This window comes from Zalophus californianus, chromosome 13 (assembly GCF_009762305.2).
Source record: "Zalophus californianus isolate mZalCal1 chromosome 13, mZalCal1.pri.v2, whole genome shotgun sequence".
Lineage (NCBI taxonomy): Eukaryota > Metazoa > Chordata > Mammalia > Carnivora > Otariidae > Zalophus > Zalophus californianus.
Window position 1 is genome coordinate 53,885,708 of NC_045607.1, and position 17,695 is coordinate 53,903,402.

Genomic DNA, 17,695 nt, shown 5'->3' on the forward strand with positions numbered 1-17,695 from the left:
CAAATGTAGCATTGCCCACCTTTCCTCTTCATGCGGTTGGGTGGGGTTGGGGATCGAGGGAGTGACTCAGCACAGCAAAGCACTCTTCTCTACAAATAAATCTTTCTCTTACCCCCCTCAACCCTTTTCTGTTCTTGTAGTGGGTGAGAGGGTTCTAGACCAGTTCCAGACAATTTGCTTTGTAAATACTGCCTATAGTATCGGTGTCACATTCACTTTGAAATCTGATATCTCTTTCATTGGAACTTCAGTTGAGACCAAACCAAAAAGAATTCTGTTTTTATCATTTCGTTACATACAGATTACAACTTCTAGTCCAATATCCAGCGTTCTGCATATTGTATGTGACTCTTATCGTTCAGGGTCATTCTTAACAATGCGAAACACCAAATCCCATGATAACCAGCATCTCTTGCTTTGAGGATTCTTCCTCATAGCACCTGTTGACACCTCAGATCTCAAGATGCAATTTCCTGGTTTCTCTGGAGATCCCCATTATTGGGGCTGCTTGCTCATAGCTCTCTCATTTGAGGGTACATTTCTAACCTGTTTGGTAGCTTTCAGTTTTAATTACCTACTCATCACCTGGGGACTCAGGGTCTTAACTAACTGGACAGCTGAACCACCATCCTTCAGTTGCATGAGTACTGAGTTATGGAGACATTTTCCTTCATCCTGCCTTTGCCCTCTTTCAAACCACATGGCAGGAAGTGGGCAGGGTGGCGGGAGGAGGTAGGTGAGGTATGCCAGACACTGCTAAGTGCTTTACTTTGGCTATCTCATTTAATCCTCACTTATTACTTGGGGGTCCAGCATTTGCATTTTACAAATAGGGGGAAAAGGCTTAGGAGTTAAATAGCTTGTTTAAAATCACAAAAATCATAAGTGCTGGAAATAGAATCAAAAGGACGCTTCCTTCTGATGCCAAAACGAATGTCCACTTTCAATCCTGGCTACATATTAGAGTCACCAGGGAGCTTTTAAAAATACCAGTTTTCTGGTCCCTTTTTGCAACCATTTTTTTTTATTATGTTAATCACCATACATTACATCATTAGTTTTTGACAGAGTGTTCCATGATTCATTGTTTGCATATAACACCCAGTGCTCCATGCAGAACGTGCCCTCCTTAATACCCATCACCGGGATAACCCATCCCCCCCCCCAGAACCCTCATTTGGTTTTTCAGAGTCCATAGTCTTTCATGGTTCGTCTCCCCCTCCGAATTCCCTCCCTTCATTCTTCCCCTCCTGCTATCTTCTTCTTCTTCTTCTTCTTTTTTTTTTTTTAACATATAATGTATTATTTGTTTTGGGGGGTACAGGTCTGTGATTCAACAGTCTTACACAATTCACAGCGCTCACCATAGCACATACCCTCCCCAATGTCTATCACCCAGCCACCCCATCCCTCCCACCCCCCACCACTCCAGCAACCCTCAGTTTCCCTTTTTTGCAAGAATTAAATTAGAACCTGTGGAGATGGAGCTTGGGCATCAGTATGTGTTTAAAACTCTCCAGTGATTCTAATGTGCAGCCAGGTTTCAGGTCACTGCCAGACACACCATCTACATACTATTAACCATGTATGTGATAGCTTCATTCATATTGTTTCCCCTCCGTATTTTCTTTCCCCTTCAAAAGTCAGAGAGTGCGTGGTTGCCCGTCTATATCAGAGCTGGCTTTCCTAATCAGATTCCAAGGGCCGCGTTCATGGCCATGTTAATTCTGGAAGTGGATCAGTTCATCCTGACCTCCTTGACTACATCCGTCCTGGACTGTGAAGAGGATGAGACCCCTAAGCCCTTGCTGGTGTTCAACGTTACGAAAGCCCCGCCCCAGGGCTACGTGACTCATCTGTGGGATCACACCAGACCGGTCTCCTCGTTCACCTGGAAAGATCTGAGTGACATGCAGATAGCCTACCAGCCACCGAACAGCAGCTATTCTGCGCGGAGACATTACGAGGTAGGAAGAAAGGGAGACAAAGCGACTGGCCCGTCTGCTATCCACAGAGTTACTGAAGAGGCAGGCCACTTCCCTGCACCTTCAGGTTAGTTTGCATGTCAGTGCCTCAGAAGAGAATCAATCACTGTCGATCTAGATGCAGATTCAAATGCCTAGAGGAGCCGCTGGTGATGCCAATGAGCAAACCCGCCTGGGGGGAGACCGTGGGGAGTGGAAGAAAGAGCTGACAATTTCAGAGGCCGCTGCATTGGAGCGCTAGTGATTGCCGTCCTGTGTGAATACAATTTGGGGTAGCCTTAGCTCTTATTCTTCAGAGGACTTGGAAATCTGTAAGTGTTTTGTAAAAATGTTTCAATTTTTAAATACAGAGTACATATTAAAGGTTCTAAAGCATATTGTGCCAGCTACAAAATACTTCTGAGGGCCACATTTGGCCCAGAGCTCACCAGTTTAAGAACTCTTTTGTCCTTGACGGTCTTTCTGCCTGGCATAGACCATGGAACTTAGAGATGACTTTGTCTGCAATCCTTTCATTAACAAAGTCTTTTTATTTTAAAGATTTATTTATTCATTTGAGAGAGATAGAGAGCACAAGTGGGAGGGGCAAGGGAAGGGAGAGAGAATCTCAAGTAGACCTTGTGCTGAGTGTGGAGCCCCATGCGGGACCCGATCCTGTGACCTTGAGATTATCGCTTGAGCTGAAACCAAGAGTCGGACACTCAACCCACTGTGCCACCCAGGCATCCCTCATTAATAAATTCTGTTATTCCTGGGGCACCTGGGTGGCTCAGTTGTTAAGTGTCTGCCTTCAGCTCAGGTCATGATCCTGGGGTCCTGGGATCGAGCCCTGCATCGGGCTCTCTGCTCTGCAGGAAGCCTGCTTCTCCCTCTCCACTCCCCCTGCCTGTGTTCCTTCTCTCTCTGTCTCTCTCTCTCTGTCAAATAAATCAAATCTTTAAAAAAATAAATCTTATTATTCCTTTTTGTTTGGATGACTGTTTTACTGGGATCCTTGATTTTAATGAATAACGCCGACTCAGGATAGTCCCCTTCCTGTCTAATCTAAGTACCTTTGGCTCCTATTCCAGCCTCTTTCCTCTAATTTTGTTTTGGATGGGAGTTGAGAACAGCTGGTGACAGTCTTCACAAACTTACAGACCTACCAGCAAGTTGATTCAAACAGGATGGAATGTTTAAATGAGCAAATTGATACAGACTTGACTTCAGGTTTATTAAGGAAAATGAGTGTGCCTGGTGTTCCAAATTGTCCTTCATCTAATTTAAGCATTTTCAGCATTTAGCCTCCAGGGCAGACAAAAGACTTCAGACTGTAAATGCCATGCTTTTGCCCTTTCCTTTTCTTTTTTCTTTTCTTTTCTTTTCTTCATAATAGTAAGTGGCAGCTGTTTTTTTTTTTTTTTCTTTCTTCCTCTCGCCTCCCATGCCTTCCGTATTATAAAGTAATTTCTCATTCGATGCCCAGTTTTACCTTGAACTCATAAATAAAGCACAGCTACTCTGGCTGCTTCCTGTGTGTCTTTTCTGGGATCATATAATGTAATCTTAAAGCAGAACCTGTTCAAATGTGTCATTTTGCCGTTGTTGTTAGAAGGTGACTCTCAATTTTCTTAATGGAGATTAGGTGCTTTGCAGATTACATGGGCTGGAAGCCCTGGGCTCAGTCAGCCACCTGGGGTGGAACCCCTGAGGGCAGAGCAATGTCCAGGGCTCCTGAAGCTAGCTGAACCTTCCCTGCACTGTAATGTCAAGGCGGTCCATTCTTTCAGCCATGAAAATTCAAGCTCATTTTACTAGGTACTCTGTTGGTTTGAGAACAGTGTTTCTTAGTGAGCACGTGACCTACAATTTCATATGGCTCAACCTAATAGATATTTACCTTACACCTCCAAAACACATCCCTACTGGGTTATGGTTCCATTTTTAGTCTGTTACTGTGGCAGCCTGGAATCTGTTTCTTTTGTGAGGTACTATTTGCTGATATGTTGCCGTTTGATAATTTATGCTCTCTAATGGACCAAATGGACATTCGATGTCAAATGGACATTCTTCAAGAATGGGCATGTGCCTTGCATTTCTGTCTTATAAATCATCCTTCCCTGTCAGCACCTGGTGCAATGTGTGCATAATACATAATACATAATACATAATAAGGTTCTAAACTTAATGGGGCACCTGGGTGGCTCAGTTGGTTAAGCATCTGCCTTTGGCTCGGGTCATGATTCCGGGGTCCTGGGATTGAGCCCTGTGTCGGGCTCCCTGGTCAGTGGGGAGCCTGCTTCTCCCTCTGCACCCTCCACCCCCTGCTCGTGCTCTCTCTCATGCTTTCTCAAATAAATAAAATATTTTTAAAAACTTCTCATATAGCCCCATTTATTAGCTATGGATTTCATGGAAGCAAATACAATCTGGATATTTAAAAATATGTTTGGAGAGATAGATGCCTGTAAGACCAGGGCTCTTAAAAGCAGCACCATTGGCAATTTGCACTGGATAATTCTTTGTTGTGGGGGCTGTCTCGTGCATGGCAGTAATAGGAACATCCCTGGCCTCCATCCTCTGTTTAGTGGCCAGTAGTACCGCCCACCACACATACCCATTCGTGAGACCCAAAATATCTCCAGACATTCCCAAATGTCCCCTGGGGGAACAAAGTCCCCTTAGTTAAGATGCACTTCTCTAGACCCTATACCTTTGAGAGAGAATTGAGTGGTCTGATGCTGGTCTCCTGAGCAATTGCAGGGACCTTCTTCAGCATATTTGTTTATTTCAGGTTAAAAGCTTCTTTCATGGAGAGGAAAATTTAAAAATACTGTTAACTAAGGAACAAAATCTAGAGCCTGAAAACGTGAGATCAGGCTGTCAAAAATGAGATCAGGTGGGGCGCCTGGGTGGCTCAGTCAGTTAAGCATCTAACTCTTGATTTTGGTTCAGATTGTGATCTCAGGGTCGTGAGACTGAGCCCCGCATGGGGCTCCACCCTCCCCAGGGAGCCTGCCTCTCTCCCTCTGCCCCTCCCCCTGCACAACCCCATCTCTAAAATAAATAAATGAATCTTTAAGAAAAATGACATCAGGGAACAGCAGAAACCTAAATCTGTTTTGCCTCCATCTGTGGTGTCTGCCCCAGGAATAATGGTATTTTATGTTATAAATTGTCAATGTGTGATTCTTATGCAACGGTTTGTTTACAGGTGGAGGTGGAGGTTTATGACTTCTTCTTCGAAAGGAGTGCACCTATCACCGTCCACATCTCCGTCAGAACAGCAGATACAAATGCCCCCCGAGTGTCCTGGAACACAGGTGAAGCTCCGTGTAGGGCATCAAGCTACAGAACCCTGAAGGGAGGATGGGAAATTATATGGGTCAGGAAAGAAAGGTCGTTCCTTCCCATTTCGTGCATGAGGCAACTGAAACCCAGACCAATGAAGGCAATCAGAGAGTTGTTTTTGTTTTGCTTTGTTTTTCCTACCAGCAGGGTGAGAAATTTAAATGCAGGATTCCTGTGTGGTGAAGCCAAGTTTTTCCTCTGGAGGAACTAAGCCAGAAGGAACACCTTTCAACTGAATGAGGCCAAAAAGTGACTATTTGTGATATTGAGCTATAATTGGACAGAGAGAGAAAAGGTCTCCAACTCTGACTGTTCAGAGGAGGGAAGGAAGATGTAGACTAATTCATTGTCCTGTTTTTAGGACATGCAAGGAAACCATCATACGTGAATAAAGAGCTTCAATTGCTTTATTTATTGTAAAAGAAGGTCACTTCTGAGTGGTCTTTAATGCAATGTATATATTTAGAGCAGATGTAAACGTGGAATGTAAATGAAGATTTTTTCCTTTCCCACTGATAGCATTCAAAACATACTTACAAGTAGTGGTTGTAGGTTCTGTTAAGGGGAAAATATCTCTGATTTAAATCCTCAAGTGGTGGCCTAGACTTGTCAGTGTGTGTGTGTGTGTGTGTGTGTGTGTGTGTGTGTGTGTAAGCCCTTGCACGCAGGCACACACACACGGGTTTGTACGTGTGTGAGTTTCAGTTGTGAGGAGAACATTGGTTGAGCAGTCTTGCTGCTTTTATGTCCCACTCTACTTCTATTAGAGGGATAATGAAAGAAAAGAAGGATTGGTAACCTGAAGTTTAGTGAGAATCACATATTAAGCGGATTATTGCTTGAGTGTAGAGATTTAATAGTCTGTGTAATCTGTGAAAGTTTGTTAAGAGAGCTCGAAATCTGGTTTTGGCTACTTTGGACATGAGAATCTTTTTTAAAATGAATTTTTACTTATTATGAACTTAATATATGTTCATCATGGAAAACTTGGAAAGTACATTAAACAATAACTTGAATGAATGGATAACAATAATGATAATAATAATGAATGGATAGTAATGAATAAATGAATGAAACAGTAATGAATGAATAATACCATTTATTACCCCACCACGAAGACAGAACCACTGTTAATATTTTGCTATCTATACTTCTAGTCTTGCTTGCTCTTCTGCTGTGTCCCATGATGCCTTGTACTATGCTGTACCATACACTCTTGGCTTCAAAACCCTTATTACCAGTCACAGAGATTTTTTTTTTTAATTTTATTTTAAGTGGGCTCCACGCCCAGCATGGAACCCAATGCAGGGCTTGAACTCACGACCCTGAGGTCAAGAGCTGAGCCAAGACCAAGATTTGGACACTTAACTGACTAGACCACTCAGGCGCCCCTCACAGAGATTCTTTGTATGTGCTTGTCCTCCCTCTCTTCTTTCCTCCCTTCCTTCTTTCCTTTTTTCCTCCCTCCCTCCTTTCTTCCTCTCTCTCTGTCTCTCTCTCCAGACTGTGTATCTTATCCCAGGTTTCCTAGTCAGCAGCCCTTGAGGCAGGTCAAGTAAATTAACCCTATACTGCAAACAAGAATGAGAGGGAAAGGCAGTTGTGGGAAACAGATAAAAAGGTGGCGTGACTAAGCTGATGAGGAAGTGAGGTTGGCTGCTATGTTGGGCTGGTGTCTCCCGGAGACGGAGCCACTGTGTGTGGGTGGAGTCAGAGGTGGGCTGGGGAAAATGTGAATGGTCTCTCTCTTAGCTCCTTCCCATCTCCTGGCTCACTGTGGTCAGTTTGCCTCCCTGGAGCTCAGCTCCCCACATGTCCATGATGAGCTGCCTGACCCCTCTTTGCGGCTGCTACAGAAACTCCCTTGATCCCCTGGTGTAGGACTTGGCCGTGGTCACAAAGGTAGGGCATGCCACAAGCTGGCCCTTGCCCAAGAGGACGGTTGAGGTAACCAGCCACATACCAGAAGATGAGGCAATGGTGGCAGCCGGGACTTTACAGTTGTGGGGACTATGGGGACCCTCATGGGGCTGCTGCTGTGAGAGGGCAGGCACGTGGTCACGGCCGGGTGGGGGGTGGGTGGCAGGGGAAGCTGGGCAGGTTTGAATGGGAGCGTCATCTGGTCCACCAGTACCCTGCCTTTAAGTTTTATCAACTTGTTTCCCTAAAAAGTTTTGCTCCCATTTAAGATTCTTTGCAATCTGTCAGCTCCTGGATCTTCTGAATAATGGGAATGGTTGGTGATGCTCTCAGCTCCCTGTTTTTCACTGGAGTGTTCTGTCCAGGATCTATATTCTTGCTGCTCTGAGCAGCACTTTCCCTCTCTCCCTAGATTTCCTCCAGCATGCTGGGTCCAAGGAGAAGGTTTTATTCCATTTCCTCTAGTTACAAAAGTCCCTTCTTTATTAGAGCCTAGAATAAAATTCAGCCCTCATTGCGGTGTCAGACACTTCATGTCTAATACCGTTAAACACTCCCTTAGCAGAGTAGCTCCGTATTTGCACAGTTACCCACTTTACATTCTCTGTCCTGCGAGCTACTCTTGCACGCCCAACTTATATGGAAAAGCTCTTCTGATTCTTTTGCCCGCTTAAAATATCTAGATGTCATCTTTGAAAAATTCCTTGTGGACATTTTTGAACTAGAGACTACCATGAACATAACATCCATTCTTTCCTTTATTTATTTTCTGGCACCACCATGCCTCCAATGGATATATAAGGAACCAGTTGTCAGATTGGGGTTAATAGTATTAAAAGTAGAAATATTACAGGGCGCCTCAGTAGCTCAGTCGGTTAGGTGTCTGTCTTTGACTCGGATCATGGTCCTAGGGTCCTGGGATCGAGCCCCGAGTTGGGGATCCCTGCTCAGTGGGGAGCCTGTTTCTCCCTCTCCCACTCCCCTTGCTTGTGTTTTCTCTCTACCTCTCTCTTTCTCTGTCAAATAAATAAAATCTTAAAAAAAGTAGAAATATTACTAAAAATATGGGGTGCCTGGGCAGCTCAGTCGGTTAAGCGTCTGACTCTTGGTTTCAGCTCAGGTCATGTCCTCAGGGTCATAAGATCAAGCCCCGCATTGGGTTCCATGCTGAGCATGGAGTCTGCTTGAGTTTCCCGCTCCCTCTCCCTCTGCCCCTCCCCTCTGCACTCTCTCTCCTTCAGCTAAATGAATAAATCTTAAAAAAAGAAATATTACTAAAAATAAAAGCTAAATTCAAATTTCTTGAAAAGCTTTTAAAGATACAATTTTCAGCTAGTTTCGTGAATGAAAATTCATTAATCTTGTCTTAAAGTAGGCATGTTGGCATGTCACAGAACTTTCTAGGGCACTTTTCTGTTTTCTCTTGTAGGTCTGAGTCTTCTAGAGGGGCAGTCTCGGGCCATCACTTGGGAACAGTTTCAGATTGTCGACAATGATGACATCCACGCTGTCCAGCTGGTCACCGTGGGCGGCCTGCAGCATGGACGGCTTACACTAAGAGGTGAAAGATCAGTCTCTCCGACCTAGAAGAGAACCTGAGAAGTATTTTCTCCAAAGGCAGATCATATTTGACAGGATGTACATAGCATCTCTTGGGCCTCATTTCTTTCTCTCTCTCTTTTTTTAAGTTTTTATTTAAATTCTAGTTGGTTAACATATAATGTGATACTGGTTTCAGAAGTAGAATTTAATGATTCATCACTTCCATACAACACCCAGTGCTGATCACAACAAGTGCCTTCCTTAATACCCATCACCCATTTAGCCCATCCCCCACCCACCTCCCCTCCGTTAATCCTGTTTGTTCTCTATAGTTAAGAGTCTCTTATTGTTTGCTTCCCTCTCTCCTTTTTTCCCCTCCCCCATGTTCATCTGTTTTATTTCTTAAATTCCACATATCAGTGAAATCATATGGAATATGTCTTTCTCTGACTGACTTATTTTGCTCAGCATAAAACACTCTAGTTCTATCCATGTCCTTGCAAATGGCAAGATCTCATCCTTTTTGATGGCTGAGTATTATTCCATTATATATATGTATATACCACAACTTCTTTATCCATTCATCAGTCAATGGACATTTGGGCTCTTTCCATAATTTGGCTATTGTTGATAATGCTGCTATAAACATTGGGGTGCATATACCTTTTTAAATCAGTATTTTTGTATCCACTGGGTAAATACCTAGTAGTGCAATTGCTGGGTTATGGGGGTAGTTCTATTTTTAACTTTTTGAGGAAACTCCATACTGTTTTCCAAATTGGCTGCACCAGTTTGCATTCCCACCAACAGTGTAAGAGGGTCCCCGTTTCTCTGCATCCTTGCCAACATCTGTTGTTTCCTGTGTTGTTCATTTTAGCCATGCTGTCAGATGTGAGATGATATCTCATTGGAGTTTTGATTTGTATTTCCCTGGTGATGAGAGATGTTGAGTATCTTTTCATGTGTCTGTTGGCCATTTGTATGTCTTCTTTGGAAAAATGTCTATTCATGTCTTCTGCCCATTTCTTAAGTGGATTATTGGTTTCTTGCTAAGTTTGCTAAGTTCTTTGTAGATATTGGCTACTAACCCCTTATCTGATATGTCATTTGGATATCTTTTCCCATTCCGTAGGTTGCCTTTTAGTTTTGTTATTTCCTTCATTGTGCAGAAGCTTTTTATCTTGATGAAGTCCCAATGGTTCATTTTTGCCTTTGTTTCCCTTGCCTGTGGTGACATATTTTGTGAGAAGTGCTGTGGCCACGGTCGAAGAGGTTACTGCCTGTGTTCTCTAGGATTTTGATTGTTTGTGTCATCTAGGTATTTCATCCATTTTGTTTATTTATTTATTTTTTAAGATTTTTATTTATTTGACAGAGAGTGAGAGAGAGAACACAAGCAGGAGGAGTGGGAGAGGGAGAAGCAGGCCTCCCGCCGAACAGGGAGCCCGTGCGGGGCTCGATACCAGGACCCCAGGACCATGACCTGAGCCAAAGGCAGATGCCCGATGACTGAGCCACCCAGGCACCCCTCATCCATTTTGAATTCATTTTGGTGTATGGTGTAAGAAAGTGGTCCAGTTTCATTCTTTTGCATGTTGCTGTCCCGTTTTCCCAACACCATTTGTTGAAGAGACTGTCTTTTTTCTTTGGACATTCTTTCCTGCTGTTTTGACATTGGACATTCTTTCCTGCTTTGTTGGAGATTCTTTCTTGTTTGGACATTCTTTCCTGCTTTATTGAATATTAGTTGACCATAGAGTTGAGCGTCCATTTCTAGATTCTCTATTCTCTATTCTGTTCCATTGATCTATGTGTCTGTTTTTGTGCCAGTACCATACTGTCTTGATGATGACAGCTTTGTAATAGAGCTTGAAGTCCGGAATTGTGATGCCTCCAGCTTTGTTTTTCTTTTTCAAGATTGCTTTGGCTATTCGGGGTCTTTTATGATTCCATACACATTTTTAGGATTGTTTGTTCTAGCTCTGTGAAAAATGCTGGTGGTATTTTGATGGGGATTGCATTAAATACGTTGATTGCTCTGGGTAGCATAGACATTTTAACAACATTTGTTCTTCCAATCCATGAGCATGGAATGTTTTTCCATTTCTTTGTGTTATCTTCAGTTTCTTTCATCAGTGTTCTATAGTTTTCAGAGTACAGGTCTTTTACCTCTTTCATTAGGTTTATTCCTAGGCATCTTATGGTTTTTGTTGCAATTTTAAATGGGATTGATTCCTTGATTTCTCTTTCTGCTACTTCATTATTGGTGTACAGAAATGCAACAGACTTCTGTACATTGATTTTGTATCCTGTGACTTTGTTGAATTCATCTATCAGTTCTAGCAGTTTTTTTGGTGGAATCTTCCAGATTTTCTACATAGAGTATCATGGAGCATCTGGAAATGTTTGACTTCTTCCTTGCCAATTTGGATGCATTTTATTTCTTTTTGTTGTCTGATTGCTGAGGCTAGGACTTCCAGTACAGTGTTAAATGACAGTGGTGAGAGTGGACATCCTTGTCTTGTTCCTGACTGTAGAGGAAAAACTCTCAGTTTTTCCTTATTGGGGATGATATTAGCTGTGGGTTTTTCATATATGATCTTTATTATGTTAAGATATATTCCCTCTAGCCCTACTTTGTTGAGGATTTTTATCAAGAATGGATCCTGTTTTTGTCAAGTGCTTTTTCTGCATTTATTGAGGGCATCATATGGTTCTTATCCTTTCTTTTATTAATGTGGTGTATCATGTTGATGGATTTGCAAATGTTGGATTTGCAAATGTTGAACCATGTTTGCAGCCCAGGAATAAATCCCACTTAATCATGGTGAATGATTCTTTTGATGTACTGTTGGATTCGATTTGCTAGTATCTTGTTGAGAATTTTTACATCCATTTTTATTAGGGCTATTGGCCTGGAATTCTTTTTATCAATGGGATCTTTGTCTGGTTTTGGAATCAAGGTAATGCTAGCCTTGTAGAAAGAGTTTGGAAGTTTTCCTTCCATTTCTATTTTTTGGAACAATTGTTAGATCTTCTGGTTGGATAGAGCCCTTACTTATGGTATAGTGTCCTTCTTCATCTCTGTTTACAGTCTTTGGTTTAAAATCTAGTTTGTCTGTTGTAAGTATGGCTACTCTGGCTTTCTTTTGACATCCATTAGCATGATAGATGATTCTCCAACCTCTCACTTTCAATCTGCAGGTGTCTTTAGGTCTAAAATGAGTCTCGGGGCACCCTAGTGGCTCAGTTGTTAAGTGTCTGCCTTCGGCTCAGGTCATGATCCCCGGGTCCTGGGATCGAGCCCCACACTGGGCTCCCTGCTCCACGGGAAGCCTGCTTCTCCCTCTCCAACTCCCTCTGCTTGTGTTCCCTCTCTCGCTGTGTCTCTCGCTGTCAAATAAATAAATAAAAATCTTAAAAAATAAATAAAATAAATAAGTAAAATGAGTCTCTTTTAGGCAGCATTAGGTGGATCTTGTTTTATTTTTTTAATCCATTCTGATACCCTATGTCTTTTTATTGGAGCATTTAGTACATTTACATTCAGAGTGATTATTGATAGATATGAATTTATTCATATTTGTATTGTCTTGCAAATCCGTTGTATTACCTGTAAAGTTGGTGTTTCTGGAGATTCCTTTCTAGTCTTTGTTGCTTTTGGTCTTTCTTTCCTACTCAAAGAGTCCCCTTTAGTATTTCTTGCAGGGCTGATTTAGTGGTCATGAACTCCTTTAGTTTTTGTTTGTCTCAGAAACTATCTCTCCTTCTATTCTCAATGATAGCCTTGCTGGATAAAGTGTTCTTGGCTGCATATTTTTCCCATTTAGCGTGTTGAATATATCATGCTACTTTCTTCTGGCCTTCCAGATTTCTGTGGAGAGATCTGCTGTGAACCTGATTTGTCGTCCCTTGTAGGTTAGGAATTTTTTTCCCTTGCTGGTTCCAGAATTCTTTCCTCATCTCTCTGTTTTGCAAATTTTACTATGATATGTCTTGGTGTTGGCTGGCTTTTGTTGATTTTGATGGGAGTTCTCTGTGCCTCCCGGATTTGGATGTCTGTTTCCTTCTGCAGATTAGGGAAGTTTTCAACTATGACTTATTCAAATAAACCTTCTGTCTTAGACCTCATTTCTAAATAAATTGTCATATCCAGAAAATCTGGAGATCTTGAAACCATTAGCTTTTGTGTTAGGGTGCTCACATCAGTGGATGACCATTCATTTATTTACTTATTTATTTATTGAAGGGGGAGGGGCAAGGAAGAGGGAGAGAGAGAATCTCAAGCAGGCTCCATGCCCAGCAAGTAGCCTGATGTGGAGCTCAATCAATTAAGTTGGACACTTAATTGACTGAGCCACCCAGGTGCCCCTGGATGACCATTTATGAGTAACATCTTGTACTTGGCTCATTATTTAAATCTCAGATGCCATGTAGTACTCCTTCTAAATATACTCTTTAACTGATGATCTTGTCCCAGTTGGAAGACAAAATATTTCCTTCTCATTTCTCTCATTCAGAAAAATGTATTGAAAAACAGAAAAACTTAGTTTTTTTAATATTTGGTAATCATTATGTTATTATATTAGTAGCATTATGTTATTATGTTAATTATGATTATAAGGATAGTAGTTAACAAGGTAATAGCCCTAATAAAATAATATTCATATTGTATGATAATATAGTCCATTCCTTATAATGAGCTCAGAGGATTTAATTCAGTTATCCTCTTGGTATTCCTAACTATAAAGCAGAAAGGGAGCTCTTATTTATTATCATTTGTGATTAGGAATTCAGAAATCAAAAACGAAATGATAAATTCTCTTGCATAATTCCAGAAGAGTAGGAGATCAGCTTAAGCCTGGGTATATCAATTAGGATAGATGTTCAGCTGCATGTAAGGGAAACCCAGCTACAGTGATTTAAAAAATTCAAGAGTTATTTTCTCATGTGACAAGTTGCCCAGAGGTAAGCATTCCAGATCCATGATGCCAGGAGCTCTTTCTGCTCTGACAGTGGTCACAAGATGGTGCCTACACCTCCAGACATTGGGTCTGCATTCCAGGAAGGAAGAAAGAGAAGGGAAATGAAAAAAGTTATGTTAATTAATTTACTCTCTTTAACAACTTTTCACAGGAACCTGATACAGTGGGTTCCACTTAAATCTACCAAGCACACACTACCCCCTAGATGCAATGGAGTCTGGGAATATTTTTTAATGGTCATATTACCATTCCAAATAAAACTAGAATCTGGTACTGGTGAAGAAGCAGGAAGTGGCTACTGGGCAAGTAACCTGTAGTGTCTATTATACGAATGTTTAATCGCTTATTCCAATGAGGTTTTTAAAACAACCATACAGTGTAGGGAGACTACTGGGGCACTTGCCATCAAGAATTGTAATCACTTCTGCAGAGTGAAGCAATGTTTACTAATACTGTAGAAATGAAGAGTAGAGTGGTAGCCCATGATGATGTGGCTCAGAGGAGGTAGATAATAGTACTAATATTTATTAAGGATTTTCTTTGTGCCAGATACTATACAAAGCATTCTACATACTTTATCTTATATCAGCTTTATGAAATGAAGTAGTATTATTGTTCCCACTTTACAAATGGGGAACCTGAGATTTAGAGAAGTTGACTTGTCTAAGGTCATGTACCTAGAAAATGGCTGAACTGGGCTTTGAACCCGGGCCGTTAGATATCAGAGCTCTAGCTCTTGGGCAATAAGCCAGTGATGCTCGAACTTTAGCATGTGTCAGACTCTCCTGGAGGTTTAGTAAGACACAGATTGCTGGGGCTTACCTCCAGAACTTGCATTTCTAACGACTTCCCAGACGGTACTGATGCTCTTGGTTTAAGACTGCCCCTCTAAGAAGTGCTGCCATATAGGATGATAACAATGAGTTTAATAAAAATCAACATATTTTGTAGGCTTACTCTTCTTTAAGTTATCTCATCCTTACTAGGGAATATGAGGTAGGTATTATTATCCATTTTATAGACGAGTCTCAAACGAATTAAGTACTTTGCCCAAGTCTCACAGCTAATTAATGTTACAGCCAGTATTCAAAACCAGATCTGTGGAGGCCCAGAGTTGACTAAACAAGACTGTTTGTTTAAGTGAGGCAAGTATTGGTTGGTCCACTTTCCTCAATGCCTTCTCCTCTAGGGCTGCTTTCACTACAGCTGCTCCCTTGGCACCCCTCATTCAGTCAGCTCCATCTCTGCTCTCTCCATCAGGTGGGAAAGGATTTCTCTTCACTGTGGCTGACCTTCAGGCTGGAGTTGTTCGCTATCATCATGACGACAGTGACTCCACCAAAGACTTTGTGATCTTCAGGATATTCGATGGCCATCATAGCATCCGCCATAAGTTTCCCATCAACATCTTGCCCAAAGATGACAGTCCCCCATTCCTCATAAGCAACATTGTGATTGAACTGGAGGAGGGGCAGACCATACTGATCCAGGGTTCCATGCTGAGAGCATCAGACATGGACTCCAGTGATGACTACATCTTCTTTAATATCACGAAACCTCCTCAGGCTGGAGAGATCATGAAGAAGCCAGGGCCAGGGTTGATAGGTAAGTTCTGAACAGTTAAGATTGTTGGTGTCAGAATTTGTACAAGGGTGGACATCAAGTTGATGAGGTAAGATACCATTATCATTCCCATTTTATGGATGGGAAACCTGATACCTAGAAAAGTTAAATTGATCTATTCAAGTCTGTGCATCTGGAGAGCTGAGCCTCAGGCTATTACATTATGAAAAATTACATCTGCCAAGCAAAATGATAGAACAAATAAGTTTGAAGAGAAGTGTTTGGCCTATTCTAAATTATTGATAAAGTAATTTCATGAAAAACATTTGTTTATGTTTTATTAGAATAATTTCATAACTACTTCTTAAAGTAGTCAGGAGTAACAAAATAGGGATCAAATAGTGTTAAGACTGTTTCTTAAAAATATTTTTTGTAATGCTAATTTTTCTACCTATTTTAAGACAGGTGTAGCAACTTTAATTTTTCTGCTTATTATTTATAAGCTTTGATAAAAGTATTTAATTAAAAGTCCTTGGGTGCATACACCATACTAGGCAGAGAATACTTTGGAGATAAGTCCAATATCTTTATACCCCAACATCTGGAAGACTGTTACAAAAGTATGTGCTGTTTTGTGGACCCGATAGGCTATCCTGTCTCTGGCTTCCTTCAGAGGGATCTATTTAATGGCATCATTTACTATCGTCACTTTGGTGGAGAGATCTTTGAAGACTTTTTTGAATTTGTCCTGTGGGACAGCCATGAACCTCCAAATCTCTCAGTGCCACAGGTAAGAGGCCATCTCTGAATACTGTCCTCAAAGTCTTGTCCACAGATATCCATTCTGGGAGGTGTTATTAGAAACTATGTAAAAGCAGGTTTTAAGGTTCAGAGTTTGAGAAGCAATGGATTCAGCAAGATTAATTCAATTTCTTTGCAATATGACTTCTCTACCATTTACTTTCCTAATTAGTTTTGTAAATTATTGTATTTGTAAAAACTCCGTGTAATGCAGGGTTTTCAAGATCATTTAACCATGGGGCCCTTTTATACAGAACAGCTCCCAAAATTTGCTGGCCTCATAAGACTTGAGAAAACTGGTATTTTATGTGTAGTGGTTGAAGCATAGTCTCTGAAGTTACACTGCCCATATTTCTCTCCTATCCTTGACCTTAACTGTTTGACCTGTGTCTCAGTTTCCTCATCTGTAAAATAGGTAATAATACAACTTCCTTAGAGAGCAGTTGTGAGGGTGAGTGAGATAATCATGTATAAAGTACTGAGAACTTTCTGGCACATGATAAGTACTCAGTAGACAAATTCGCTATTATTTATTGTTGCTTTTGAAGAACTATGAGTTTTACCACCACTCAAGTATATCATTTAAGTATACAGGATGCAGAAATAAGTTTAAGGAGGCATTCTCATATAGAAATTACAGAAAATGAAGTTAGCATAGGATCTGGACAACTATAAACTATAAAAGGGTAGACTCCATGTAAAGAGAGGATGGCTGGTGGTGGGGGTGGAAAGACGGCTGAAAATAAGTGATTACTTACTATACATGGTTCTTTTTGCTAGACATTTTATACCTATGATCTTGAGAACCAGCTCTAGAATGAAGTTTTAAAAAGATTTATTTATTTTAGAGGGGACTAGGGACAGAGGGAGAAGGAGGAGGAAATAGATTCACTGCTGAACATGGAGCCCAGATGCAGGGGTCAGTCTCACGACCCTGAGATCATGACCTGAGCTGAAATCAAGAGTCGGGTGCTTATCAGACAGAGCCACCCAGGCGCCCCTCTAGAATGATTTCTTAAAGCATGTGTCCTCATTGGTTATATAATTCTTCTCATAATGTCACAGTCACTTACATTAGCCACAGCACAGGTGATGGAGCTATTCGTCTGCCTGCTAAGACAAAGGTAACAAAAAGGGATGATCAGGAAGAATGATGTCAGAGAGCCCAGAAACTGAAGGAACTAGGTGATCCCTGTTAGGAGGGAATAGAGAATGAATGAGAAAATTCTTAATTCATCTGCATATTGAATAACCAATCAATTCCTTTACAAATAACTCCCTCTTTTCATCAGTGTATTATATGCCATTTCTAGATTGCATTTTTGCTTGAGACCTTAGTTGACTTGATAATCTAAAATGGCAACTACTAGTAGGATTTATTTTTAAATCTTCTATTGTATCTATTCAAACTGACCTGTTTCTGACTAGAATACTGTATCACTTTTAGTGGATTATGTGTTTTTTTTAAAAATTGAAAGCTCAGGACTTCTTTTTCCTCTTCTGCTGTTACATATTTTATACATCGTAGGTATAGATTTATTTATATTTATCTCATAGTTATAGATCAAA

At 41.2% G+C, this 17,695-nt stretch overlaps 1 protein-coding gene across 8 annotated transcripts in view; it reads left to right on the forward strand.

Moving 5' to 3' along the window:
- The window catches only part of FREM1 (FRAS1 related extracellular matrix 1), a 175,862-nt gene that overhangs the window by 49,494 nt on the left and 108,673 nt on the right, over positions 1-17,695 (forward strand). For 7 of the 8 annotated variants that reach the window (XR_003523839.1, XR_004819543.1, XM_027616577.2 and 4 more), the window contains exons 7-11: positions 1,644-1,967; positions 5,179-5,287; positions 8,665-8,796; positions 15,023-15,367; positions 15,973-16,115. Coding sequence is in view for 6 of the 8 variants with exons in the window: in XM_027616577.2 (XP_027472378.2) it covers positions 1,644-1,967; positions 5,179-5,287; positions 8,665-8,796; positions 15,023-15,367; positions 15,973-16,115 (1,053 nt within the window). In the remaining 2 variants the exon portion in view is untranslated. The remainder of the gene's footprint in view (positions 1-1,643; positions 1,968-5,178; positions 5,288-8,664; positions 8,797-15,022; positions 15,368-15,972; positions 16,116-17,695) is intronic. The other variant, XM_027616578.2, reaches the window with a different exon arrangement.